The sequence below is a fragment of the Urocampus carinirostris genome, chromosome 15 (assembly GCF_059441175.1).
Source record: "Urocampus carinirostris isolate Australia breed hairy pipefish chromosome 15, RoL_Ucar_1.0, whole genome shotgun sequence".
Lineage (NCBI taxonomy): Eukaryota > Metazoa > Chordata > Actinopteri > Syngnathiformes > Syngnathidae > Urocampus > Urocampus carinirostris.
The window spans coordinates 30,394,837-30,408,113 of record NC_142363.1 but is presented as its reverse complement, the minus strand read 5'-3'; the positions used below and the strand labels follow the sequence as shown (position 1 = coordinate 30,408,113).

Below are 13,277 nucleotides of genomic sequence, written 5' to 3'. Positions count from 1 at the left end.
GTTTTTCTTCTTATGATACTTTCGTAAACATGGAAATACACAAAAGTATATATTATAAAATCCGGACACTCCAAAAAAATCTATTACATAAAAGATGAATGTAAAAGCTTAAAGGGACAGTGTATAAAACATAGAGCGTCCTATTTCATCCAGTTAAATAAAAAAAAACATTGATTTGAATACTAAGCAAAAAATATATGAATTATACTACCAATGTTAATGTATAGAAAAGAAATCATAGGTTAAGAATCCCTACCTAGAGGTCACCGCCATGTTTGTGTGGCATCTTGCTGCTGCGCTGTGCTCTGTGGCACTGGTTTCCCTTCGCATTAGACAACACTGTCATCCAGGGGTCAAATATTACACACTGGGCCTTTAAAAGGGAAAGTGTGTATGACTTAGCGCCACCTGGAGGGGAAAAACTTTGATTATTAGAAAGAAAACAATATTTACGTAATGATCTGCCATTTTGCTGCTACGGGTACCCGAATATGCTAAAAACATTACAAAAAGCTAGCCAGCATTTTTTAACAGAAAACTGGTGCTCTATGCTCACTTTAAGTCTGCGTAGTTTGTATTCTTCCTTGTGCTTTTTAACACTCGTTTTCTGTGGCAGTCCACAATACAGCGGCTTCTAGTGGTCAAATCACACACACTGTCCCTTTAAAGGTTATACAAATGGAATGAATTAACTGAGACTCAATGCAAGATGGACTAATGAAAAAAAAGCTGGAGCATTAAAGGGACAGTGTGTCATCGTTAATGCCACCTAGTGGTAAAAAAAAATTCATTCAGTGAAAAATAATATATTGATTTAAATACTAGGCAAAAAAAATACTATACCAATGTTTTTTTAATAAAAAAAAAAATCATAGATTGAGAAATTTGTATTTCTTTTACACAGTAAAATCTATACTTAGTAGTCGCCCCCATGTTTGTCTGGCATCTTGCTGCGTAGTGATCATTTGGCACTGGTTTTTCTTTGCATTACACAACAGTGCCCTCTAGTGGTCACATTTTACACACTGGGGCTTTGAAACATAATACGTATAGTAGACGAGAAACCACACTAATAAAAAAAAAAGGATAAACACTGAAAACAAAGCATCGACTTAACAAGTTAAAGAGACAGTGTGTAATATTTGACCACTAGATGGCGCTGCGTTGAGGAGTGAAACAAAAACGATTGCAAAAAAAGCATGAAGAAAATACAAACTACGGAGACACAAAGTGACTAAAATGCACAGTTTTTCCTTCTTATTTTGTTTGCACAGCCTTTCGCAAGTGAAAGACAAAAAAGAAAGGAAAAGAAAGGAAAAGAAAAGAAAATAGGGAAAAATACAAAGTGAAAGAAACAGGAAAAAAAGAGATGAAAAGGGGACAATGAGAAAGGTGAAAAGGGGAGAAAAAAACAAAGAAAATAAGAAAGATTGAAATAGAAAACGAAAAAATAAAAGAAGAAAAGTAACAAGAAAAGAAACCAGAAACAAGTGAGGGCAAAAAGAATAAAAGAAAGAAGGGAAATAGAAAAAGATAAGAAAAACAAAAAGTGTAAAGAAAGAGGAAAAATGAAAGAAAACACAAAAAAGAAAAGAAGAAAAAAGGGAAAAATACAAAGTGAAAGAAACGGGAAAAAGGAGAAGAAAAGGGGACAATGAGAAAGGTGAAAAAGGAATAAGAAAAACAAAGAAAAGAAGAAAGATCGAAATAGAAAATGAAAAAATAAAAAATAGAAAAATGGGAAAATTGAAGAAAAAATAAGAAAAGTTACAAGAAAAGAAACTAGAAACAAGTAAGGGCAAATAGAATAAAAGAAAGTAGGGAAATAGAAAAAAATAAGAAAAACAAAGAAAAGAAGAAAGATCGAAATAGAAAACAAAAAAGGAAAAAGAAAAATTGAAATTTAAAGAAAAAAGAAGAAACGTAAAAAGAAAAGAAACTAGAAACAAGTAAGGGCAAAAAGAATAAAAGAAAGATGAGAAGTAGAAAAAAAGGAAAAACAAAAAGTGTAAAGAAAGAAGAAAAAAGAAAGAAAACACAAAAAAGAAAAGAAGAAAAAAGGGAAAAATACAAAGTGAAAGAAACGGGAAAAAGGAGAAAAAAAGCAACAAGAAAAACAAAGAAAAGAAGAAAGATTGAAATAGAAAACGAAAAAAGAAAAGAAAGAAAAATAGAGAATCAAAGGAAAAAAAGAAGTAAAGTAACAAGAAAAGAAACTAGAAACAAGTAAGGGCAAAAAGAATAAAAGAAAGATGATAAATAGAAAAAAATAAGAAAAACAAAAAGTGGTAAGAAAGAAGAAAAAAACAAAGAAAAAAAAGAAAAAAAAAAAAAGAAGAAGAAAAAAGACATTTATTTTTGTTTTATGAGGTGTACACAAGATGTCTGACAAATATTTCAGCTCCCTATGGATGATCCTCATCTTATGTTGAATAAATACAAATCCCTCCCCCCACAAGTCTTTATATGACAGTTTTTCTTAAATAAATCATGTTTTTTTTCTTACCACTAGGAGGCGCTAAAGAACACACACCGTCCCCTTAAATCCTTCCCTTGTTAAATTCCTCGAAAATATCCCAGGAACCCGAGGAACTGATCGACAGGAACCTCCTCACGTGTGAGAACATAATGAGGAACATCCTGCTGAGGTTCAAAGGTCATCCTCAGAAAACCTTCACATTTGTTGTTATCGTCGGGGTCTGTTGCCGTGGCGACCGGTTTTTCCTCCAGTTTCTAACGGGGTACACGTCTGCAGGGACGCTTTCATGATGAGGGGATTACGCTGAAATGCACAGGATGTTTAATAACCCAAGCAGGAAGTGGTCACCCTGATTAAAATCAGGCCAATAAATACAAATTCCCATTAATTATAATCACGGGGGATAATGGATCTCTTCGAAGCGTAAAACATGTTTTCACAAACAATGGAAAAAAATACTTTTTTTTAATGTTTGACAGTAAACAGGGGTAGGCAAACTACGGCCCGCGGGCAAAATGCGGCCCGTCGGGTTTTTTCATCCGGCCCGCAAAAATGGTCAAAATAAAATGACAATATATATACAGTACACAAAGTACAACTGATAAAAAAATATATATTTCGGGTGCCAACTTTGCTCTCGTCCCTTTTGGTGTCTACAACAAAATACTCCAAAATTTAGAGATTTTGTGTTTTAAAACACAGACCTCGTATATCATTTTCATTCAGAAAAAAGTACAATAGAAGTACTACAAAAATACTACTACAGTAATACTATCAAAAATACTACTACTAGAGAAATATCAGTGCCAGAATACAAAAAAAATCTACATTAATACAAAAAAATACTTCCGTAATACTACAAAAATACTCAAAGAAATACAAAAAAATACTCCAAAATTACTACAAAACTAAATATCAGATTTTGAGTTTAAAAACACGGACCTCCTATATGATTTTCATTCTGAAAAAGAGTACAATAGAAGTACTACAAAAATACTACTACAGTAATACTATCAAAAATACTACTACTAGAGAAATATCAGTGCCAGAATACAAAAAAATCTACATTAATACAAAAAAATACTTCAGTAATACTACAAAAATACTCATAAAGAAATACAACAAAAATACTACAAAATTACTACAAAACTAAATCTAAGATTTAGTGTTTAAAAACACCGACCTCCTATATGATTTTCATTCTGAAAAGAGTACAATAGAAGTACTACAAAAATACTACTACAGTAATACTATCAAAGATAATACTTCTAGAGAAATATCAGTGCCAGAATAGAAAAAAATCTACAGTAATACAAAAAAATACTACAGTAATACTACAAAAATACTTCAGTAATACTACAAAAATCTACAGAAATACTACAAAAATACGACCAATATAATACAGAAATGTTGCTGTGGAAATGGTACAAAAATACTACTGCAGAAATACACAGAAAAATACTATTGCAGAAATACTACAAAAATAAAACTACAGTAATACTACGAACACACAGAAATATTACATACTACTATGGAACTACTTCAAAAATACTACTGCAGAAATACTACAAAAAACTACTACAGTAAGAATACAGAAATACTACAAAACCTAATACTATAAATATAAAACCACAGTCATACTAAAATACAAAAAACACTACCACAGAAATAGTACGACTATAAAAATACTACAGATATACTGTATTACATAAAAAAATGACAGAAAATTTACGATGGAAATACTACAATACTAGAGAAATCCTACCAAGGAAATACCACAAAAATGTACAAAAATAAAATAACATTAATAGTACAAAAATACTACAGAAATAGTACAACTATAAAAATACTACAGATATAGTGTATTACATAAAAAATGACAGAAAATTTACTACGGAAATACTACAATACTAGAGAAACCCTACTAAGGAAATACCACAAACATGTGCAAAAATAAAACTACATCAATAGTACAAAAATACTACAGAAATAGTACGACTATAAAAATACTAAAGATATACTGTATTACATAAAAAAATGACAGAAAATTAACTTTGGAAATACTACAATACTAGAGAAACCCTACTAAGGAAATACCACAAAAATGTACAAAAATAAAACTACATCAATAGTACAAAAATACTACAGAAATAGTACAATTATAAAAATACTACAGATATAGTGTATTACATAAAAAATGACAGAAAATTTATTATGGAAAATACTACAATACTAGAGAAACCCTACTAAGGAAATACCACAAACATGTACAAAAATAAAACTACATTAATAGTACAAAAATACTACAGAAATAGTACGACAATAAAAATACTACAGACATAGTGTATTTCATAAAAAAATGAAAATTTATTATGGAAAATACTACAATACTAGAGAAATCCTACTAAGGAAATACCACAAAAATGTACAAAAATAAAACTACATCAATAGTACAAAAATACTACAGAAATAGTACGACAATAAAAATACTACAGACATAGTGTATTTCATAAAAAAATGAAAATTTATTATGGAAAATACTACAATACTAGAGAAATCCTACTAAGGAAATACCACAAAAATGTACAAAAATAAAACTACATCAATAGTACAAAAATACTACAGAAATAGTACGACTATAAAAATACTAAAGATATACTGTATTACATAAAAAATGACAGAAAATTAACTTTGGAAATACTACAATACTAGAGAAATCCTACAAAGGAAATACCTCAAAAATGTACAAAAATTAAACTACATTAATAGTACAAAAATACTACAGAAATAGTACGACTATAAAAATACTACAGATATAGTGTATTACATAAAAAAATGAAAGAAAATTTACTATGGAAATACTACAATACTAGAGAAACTCTACTAAGGAAATACCACAAACATGTACAAAAATAAAACGACATCAATAGTACAAAAATACTACAGAAATAGTACGACTATAAAAATACTACAGATATAGTGTATTTCATAAAAAAATGACAATTTACTATGGAAAATACTACAATGCTAGAGAAATCCTACTAAGGCAATACCACAAAAATGTACAAAAATAAAACTACATTAATAGTACAAAAATACTACAGAAATAGTACGACTATAAAAATACTACAGATATAGTGTATTACATAAAAATGACTGAAAATTTACTACGGAAATACTACAATACTAGAGAAACCCTACTAAGGAAATACCACAAACATGTACAAAAATAAAACTACAGTAATACTACAAAAATACTACAGAAATAGTACGACTATAAAAATACAACAGATATAGTGTATTACATAAAAATGACTGAAAATTTACTACGGAAATACTACAATACTAGAGAAACCCTACTAAGGAAATACCACAAACATGTACAAATATAAAACTACAGTAATAGTACAAAAATATTAGAGAAATACAACAAAAGTATATGACAAAATACTAAAAAAATACAACTACAGTAGTACAACAAAAGTAAATATCATATAAAGTGGTTAAAAAAGGGACTAATACATTAATTTTCCAATCTATTTCAAAACAAATATAAAAATAATAACATGTAGAAGTCTGAATGTATACTTATTGATTAATGAAAGAACTAGAATGGGCCCCTAGACCCATTTCTGAACCCAATGCGGCCCCCGACTCCAAACACTTGCCCACCCCTGGCATTACATATCTTAACAATTTCTTTATTTTAACATTTGAGTAAATGCAGCTTTACACCTGAACCAATTCACCACAAACTTCACAAACAAGGCGAGCATAGAAATATACTTGCCTCCGTTGTCGTACTGCTTCGGAATAAATTAAAAATAGGAAAAAAAATATCAGTGAACAGGTAAAAAACTTCAGATGGTACTACAAGGGTGGATAAGAAAATACTGCACAATATTGTCTTTAACATGAAACTATACGGCAGCTCTTTTATACGTTTACTGCCCTCTAGTGGAGGAAAAGAGCATTTGGTTTGTATTTATTAAAAAAAAATCATTAAATCATCGGATTAAATCATCCAAGGGGCCGGACCCGGCTCGTGGGCCGTATGTTTCTCATTCTTCTTCTTGCTTTTCACGTATTGGTCTTTAAAAACGTTTTTGTATTCGTACTCACCTAAAAACAGATATTTTTATTTTAGAATCTTTTTTTTTATTTGAATAGATTTTTCCAAACATATGATATTGTCATTTAAAGGGGCAGTGTGTCATATTTCGTGACTCCTAGTGGTACAAAAAAAAATAATCTTAACACATTTATATATAAAAAAAAATAATAAAAAAAATCATATATTGATTCGAATAATTAAAAAAAATAATTAAGTATCACACCAATGTAAAAGTATTCACAGGTCGCTGCTACGTTTGTCTGGCAGCTTGCTGCTCTATCAACTAGTTTTAGTTCTACAACACAGTGCCATCTAGTGGTCGCATATTACACAACGTACCTTTAAGAGTAAAACAATTTTTTTGTGTTTTATGGAAATTTAGAGTTTGTACTTTTTAGATGATTTCAAAGAAAAGTACTTGGATAAAAACTATTTTTTTACATTCAATAAATAAAATGAAATAAAAGTATAAATAAATGTTCTATTATCGAACTTCAGGTAGACAAATTTCCGTTTCCACAAATTCCGTTTGTTATCATTTTATTTCTTTTTATTTTAATTTTATTTATTTTTAAAAACATTTTTGCTTTATATACGATTTAAAGAAACAGCTCATATTAATTTCTTATATTTACTTATATATTTTTTTGTAATCTGATGAATTTTGAATATTGGAGTGCCATGTCTAATCTCATCTTAACGACAATTAAGACGATTCGATTCAATACCGCGAACGCATTTTTGTATTTTAATGAAAAGTATTTCAATAAAATATAGCGGATTCTGTGAGCATTTTTTTCTTGATTCGATGAATAAATAAATAAGAGTAGATCATAAAATACATGAATAAAGTTACTCTTGAGTAAATACTTAAAACCTTTTTGTTTTGCTTTAATTATAAAGAAGTTGTTTTAATTCATCCCCGCTTCTTTTTTTAATTAAAACACACATTTAACTATATTTCTATTAATAACAATTTATAACAATCGGGTTAATTACCGCTGTTTAAAATCGCGCATGTTTGCGCATGCGCGCCTGTGTGTTGAGGAAAGTAGGGCTGTACGATACTGGGATTACGGTATCGAGCCGATACCGATGCAATACTGATACTTTTTCCCGAAAATGTCATGATCATTGAATAAATGAACCCTCCCTGCCCTTGAATTAGTCCACAATTACGATTAAAAAAATAAAATAATAATATAAAAAAAAATAATAAAGCACTTCACTGTTTTTATTTAGATAATAGTACAATTTAATTTGGTTATCATCTATCCATAAGTGTCGTAGCAGTAGCTGCTGAAGTTTGGGTTAATAGAGATAATTCTCCACGTGACCAGCATCTTGCCCCAAAAAGGTGACTCAGCACTTTTGGTTTTGTTGACTCAGCATTTTCCCTAGACATTCTACTCTTCTAGATCAGAATGACATTGAATATCAACACCGTAATTTACAGGCAGATGAAACAGGACACAAGAAAGCGGCCATGTCACTCTGATCAGGGTGATACAACACACTCTTCAACAGCAGGGCCCGACAGCTTTCACTGGTTTACCCCTGCCGCATCATACAAGTGCCCTGCCCATCCCTTAGAACGCGTTCAAACATCCCACTACCCTTTTTACAACACCTCTCCACTCATTCCTATCACCAACAAAAGTAAGTTACCCTAGATGTGAAAAAAATGTATTTATTTATTTATTATTGATTTATTCTGTGGTTTGTGCAGCCATGTGAGACTTCCTGTGATTTCGGATGTCACAAATAAATATGACTTAATTTTTATTAATAACTACATAAAAACTTTTAACAGTATAAAAAATACACATATTTTTTTTCTATTATAACTCTTTCAGAACAAAAGTCTAGACGTGTAATAAAAATCAAAATATATCAAAGTCAAAATATCTTCCTTCGCACAATATTTAGAAAATTAACTCACTCGTACAAATAAAGTACAGTTCTAATACAATTACATCGAATTTAACAGTTATAATGCATATAATCTTAAGACCCTCTAAAAACAGTATCATAGCGATAATTGTGATAACACCCCAGTGTCGATACCGCAGGAGAGATATCAACATTATAAAAGACTCTTCTCACTCCAGCCACCACCTCTTGGACCTGTCACCCTCTTATAGGTGCTACAGGTCCCTTAAAACAAAGATCAGAGACCGTTTCTTCCCCAGGGCCATCACCCCCCTAAACAAGCACGCAAAACAAGTGACTTATTTTGTTATTTGTTGTTGCTGCTAAATGTTATTGTTCTACTTTTCATTGGACTATTATGATAACTCAGGCCATTCTTTAAGCGCTATTTAGTGAATATTTTATTTTACTCTTTAAAGGGACAGTGTGTAATATTAAAAAAAATACTCTTTATTCAGTAAAAATAACCCCAAAAGATTGATTTGTCTGATAGGAAACATTATCCATAAACTATCACACCAATGTGAATTTCTATAAGTATTAAAAGTCGACATATTTAATTTATTTTACATAATAATAATAATAATAATTTCCTTTGTATTGTCATTCTTTGTAACAATGTACACAGAACGAAATGTCGATACACCTGACCCGTTGTAGCGAGCCGATGCAGCCGCAGCCAACAGAGGGCGCCGCCATTTTACCAATGTTATAAGTCTTAGGTATATGAGGCGTCTTGCTGTTACGCTGTGCTCGTTTGGTCCTGCTTTTCGTTCGCAAGTGCCATTTAGTAGTCCAATATTACAACAATGTACCTTTAAAGTCGATATCGCGTCTTTAACCTGGAGTGCCAAGTCTGATCTCGTTGCATACAACGTTTCACAACTTCGATATCAGCGACCTGAAGAAACCACGACTTAAAGACTAGCTCGGTATCGACGATATTGACATTTGCATCGATCCGCTTTTAGCGAAAAGGGTGCGTTTGTTTTCAAGCCACTTTAAGAAATGACAAACCGCAATTTTCGATGCGGGGTTTCTTTGCACACGCAAAAAAAAAACCCCGCAGAAAATTGCTGCGGTGACGTCACAGGCCGATCGAGCGTTATAATGGCCGCACCCGAACCGGACCTCAACCGAAGCTCCCCCCCCCCTCTTTATTTTCGCAGACGCGTCGAAAACCTCCAAAACACTTGGCCTCGTCGCGCTCCTGCGAGGAGGGAACTTCTTCTTCGCGTGCGCGGCAGTTTGCAAAAGCCGCGCGACGATTGGCTGCGCGCTGCAGCTTCCCCCGCGCTGATTGGTCGCCGAAGCAGGAAGCGCCAGCCAATGTATTGTGCCGCCGCAGCTCGCTAATTAATTGCTGCTATCTGTCTCTCATCCGTGTGTATGTGTGCGCGCGCGCCAGTGTGTTTTTCCTTTTTTTCTCCCCAAAGCGAACATGAAATAGTTTGTTGGGCTACACTTTCCTTCTCCTTCTATCCATCCATCTCCCCCCCTCCTCTCCTTCCTCCCTTTCCCGTCCTGTCGATCGTCTCGGCGGCACACTTCCGACTCCGTTCGGTGATGTTGGACATGGGCGAACGCAAAGAACTCAAAATGATCCCCAAGTCGTCCTTCACCATCCACAGCTTGGTGCCCGAGGCCGTGCAGAGCGACAACCACAACCACCAACACCTGCACAACAACAACCACCACCACCACCATCATCATCATCACCACCACGTCCAGAACCAGAACCATCATCTCCACCAGAACCGAGGGGACGACGCGGAGGTCAAACCGCAGCAGGACGCGGGGAAATCGGACGCTAAGAGCGACCCGCCGGGGGTTGAAGCTTCGGGCGGGCAGGCGGCCCCCGAGGCGGCTTCGGCAGCGGTGGACAAACCCGAAGATAAAAAAGAAGGGAAAGACGAGGGGAAAGAGACCGAGAAGAAAGGAGGGAAATTCGAGAAACCTCCGTTTTCTTACAACGCGCTCATCATGATGGCGATCCGCCAAAGCCCCGAAAAGCGCTTGACGCTTAACGGCATCTACGAGTTCATCATGAAGAACTTCCCCTACTACCGCGAGAACAAGCAAGGCTGGCAAAACTCCATCCGCCATAACCTCAGTCTCAACAAGTGCTTCGTGAAAGTGCCCCGACATTACGACGATCCGGGCAAGGGCAACTACTGGATGCTGGACCCCAGCAGCGACGACGTCTTCATCGGCGGCACCACCGGCAAACTCCGCCGGCGCTCCACCACCTCGCGGGCCAAGCTGGCCTTCAAGCGGGGGGCGCGCCTCACCTCCGGCCTCACTTTCATGGAGCGGGCCGGCTCGCTTTACTGGCCCATGTCGCCCTTCCTGTCCCTGCACCACCCGAGAGCGGGCACCGCGGTGGGGTATAACGCGGCGGCGGCTGCGGCGGCGGCGGCTGCCGCGGCGGCCTACCCGGCCCACCCCATGTCGTACGGGAGCATGCTGGGGCAGAACGTGCACGCCGCCGGGCATCCGTTCCCCCCGCCGTCGAGCATGGAGCGCCTGGTAGGAGGGGAGCTCCCGTACGCCACGCATCATTTAACGGCGGCGGCGTTGGCGGCGTCCGCGGTGCCCTGCGGCCTCTCCGTGCCGTGCTCCGGCACGACGTACTCGCTTAACCCGTGTTCCGTCAACCTTCTCGCGGGACAAACCAGCTACTTTTTCCCGCACGTCCCGGTGAGCACCGCGGGCGGAGGCGGCAGCGGTGGAGGTGGCCAGGTCGTCCGGGCCCCCACCTCCGCTTCCCCGCAGGCCGCTTCGTGTGACTCTCTGAGGGCGCCCATGGGCGGCTCTCTCCCGGCCTTCTCCACCGGACTTTCCGCCGGCCTATCTGACTATTTCACGCACCAGAACCAAGCCTCCACCCCGAACCCGCTCATCCACTAACGGTGAAAACTCGGCAACTGTAAGTGGAACATTTAAAAAGAAAAAAAGAATAAAAAAAAAAAAGAATTTAAAATCTAGAACGAGAAAAATAAACTCAAACAAAAAAAAAGAACAACCGGGAAAGACTCCAGGTATTTTTTAATATTATTATTAATATTATTGTTATTCTTAATATTATTCTTCGTGATCTGGATTTACGTGTGCGTGGGGGGGAAGTGTGTGTCTGTGTGTATATACTGCGTCGACTAGAATGTTAGTTATTTTTATTTTATTTTTAATTTTCCTTAGTCAACATTTACACTTGAAAATGTTTCAGTATTAAACGTGATTTTTATTTTATTTTCCTGACTGAAGAAATGTAAAACAAGTCGACTGACTCGCACGAAGCTATTTTTTTTTCCTTTTTCTCGTTTTCTTTTCTTTTATTTTGCGGTGTCCGCTCGTCTTCTGAATCCCAAAAATATTCTGCTGCTCGTCTTTTGAATGTTTCCCTCTTCTTTTATTTTCTTCTCGTGTCGCTTTGACCTCAAAACAAACAAAAAAAAACAAACGAACGAAGACGAGGAAATGTTGCAATTTACGAAATAAAGATAGCTGAAATTGATGAGGTTTTCTGTCTATTTTTGTTTATTTTCGGATGGGCGGGCGCGTGCTTTTGTCAACAAATAAACAATGCGCGTTCACGTCGAATATACAGGTTAGCGGCACGGCCTTCCGATTTTGTGGGTCAAAACGTGCACGCGCTTTATTCATGCATGTTCGCGTATTTTTGAAAGGAATAAAAGGACAATGAACAATAGACTAACGCGTGAAGACAATTCAATGTTTGGTTTATTTGTTTTATTGTCCATGACGGACTTTTATTTCTTTAATTCAAAAAAGAATGTTCTTATTTTGATTTTTCTTATTTGCTTAAATTCATCTTGCTATTGATGTTAACATAGTTTGTTCTGATATTGAAAATAAAAAAATCCAATAGATTAGTCACTTCTCCTGGAATTATTCTACAGTCATTTTATAATTGTCTCACATGTATGATGGATTAATTTAATCAATAATTATTTAATACGAATTAATTCTCGTATTGAAATCTGGGCGCTGTTGTTTTTTGTTTAATATTTCCAGATTGTTAAATGATTATTTTTCACAAACAAAAGGAATAAAATACGACAATCGTGCAGCTATCTATGTGACGCGTCATTTGGATAATAATGACAAACAATTAACGAAAGTAAAAACAGATAAACTCAAACGAACTAATTAACGTTGGGAAATTAGCGCGATATTTTGATTCACTCATTTTGCTTTCTGTAATAATTTGGTTGTCGCAATATGTTCAACTCATTTTGTAACAATGATAATAAAGGTATATTCTATTCTATTCTAAAATAATTCACGAAAGAAAACAAAAACAAATGATGTTTCAAATCGTTTCTCAAGATGATATTTTTTCAATATCATACCTATTTTCATATTTGGTCAAAAGAAATTCCTTTTGAGGGGAAAAATATATGAACTCTTTCAATATTCTCATTTATATTATTTGACGTACAGTCAAAATATTTGAAGCGTATTTTTGATATGCCAGCAAGAAGACGATTTCAAAATTTCAATTCCTCTTGTAACACAATTTGAATCAGTTCAAGATGAAAAACGAAATAAAAATATAACATATTCCTCTACATAAAAGATACATAATTGTGAACATAATTATTTTTTTTTCCGAACCTAACAAGGTAAAAATATACAGATGTATTTTCTTTCGTAAAATGGAATAATTAAATGTGTGTGTATGCGCGTGCCCGTTGTGACATGGAGCTCAACAAAAAACGATCAGAACAT

The 13,277-nt window shown here is 35.1% G+C and overlaps 1 protein-coding gene and 1 long non-coding RNA gene across 2 annotated transcripts in view; one reads left to right on the top strand and one right to left on the bottom strand.

Moving 5' to 3' along the window:
- Nucleotides 1-261: 261 nt before the first annotated feature.
- LOC148352099 (uncharacterized) overlaps nucleotides 262-13,277 on the bottom strand; it is a 152,819-nt gene continuing 139,803 nt past the window's right edge. The window contains exon 3 of the long non-coding RNA XR_015852803.1: nucleotides 262-408. This is a non-coding gene — a long non-coding RNA (uncharacterized LOC148352099). The remainder of the gene's footprint in view (nucleotides 409-13,277) is intronic.
- On the top strand, nucleotides 9,906-12,415 carry foxg1a (forkhead box G1a). The gene has a single exon (XM_088354030.1). The coding sequence runs from the start codon at nucleotides 9,915-9,917 to the stop codon at nucleotides 11,433-11,435; it is 1,521 nt and encodes a 506-aa protein (XP_088210156.1). The 5' UTR covers nucleotides 9,906-9,914; the 3' UTR covers nucleotides 11,436-12,415.

Coding starts and splice junctions, on each gene's coding strand:
- foxg1a (XM_088354030.1), top strand. CDS start 9,915: ATGTGTGCGCGCGCGCCAGTGTGTTTTTCCTTTTTTTCTCCCCAAAGC.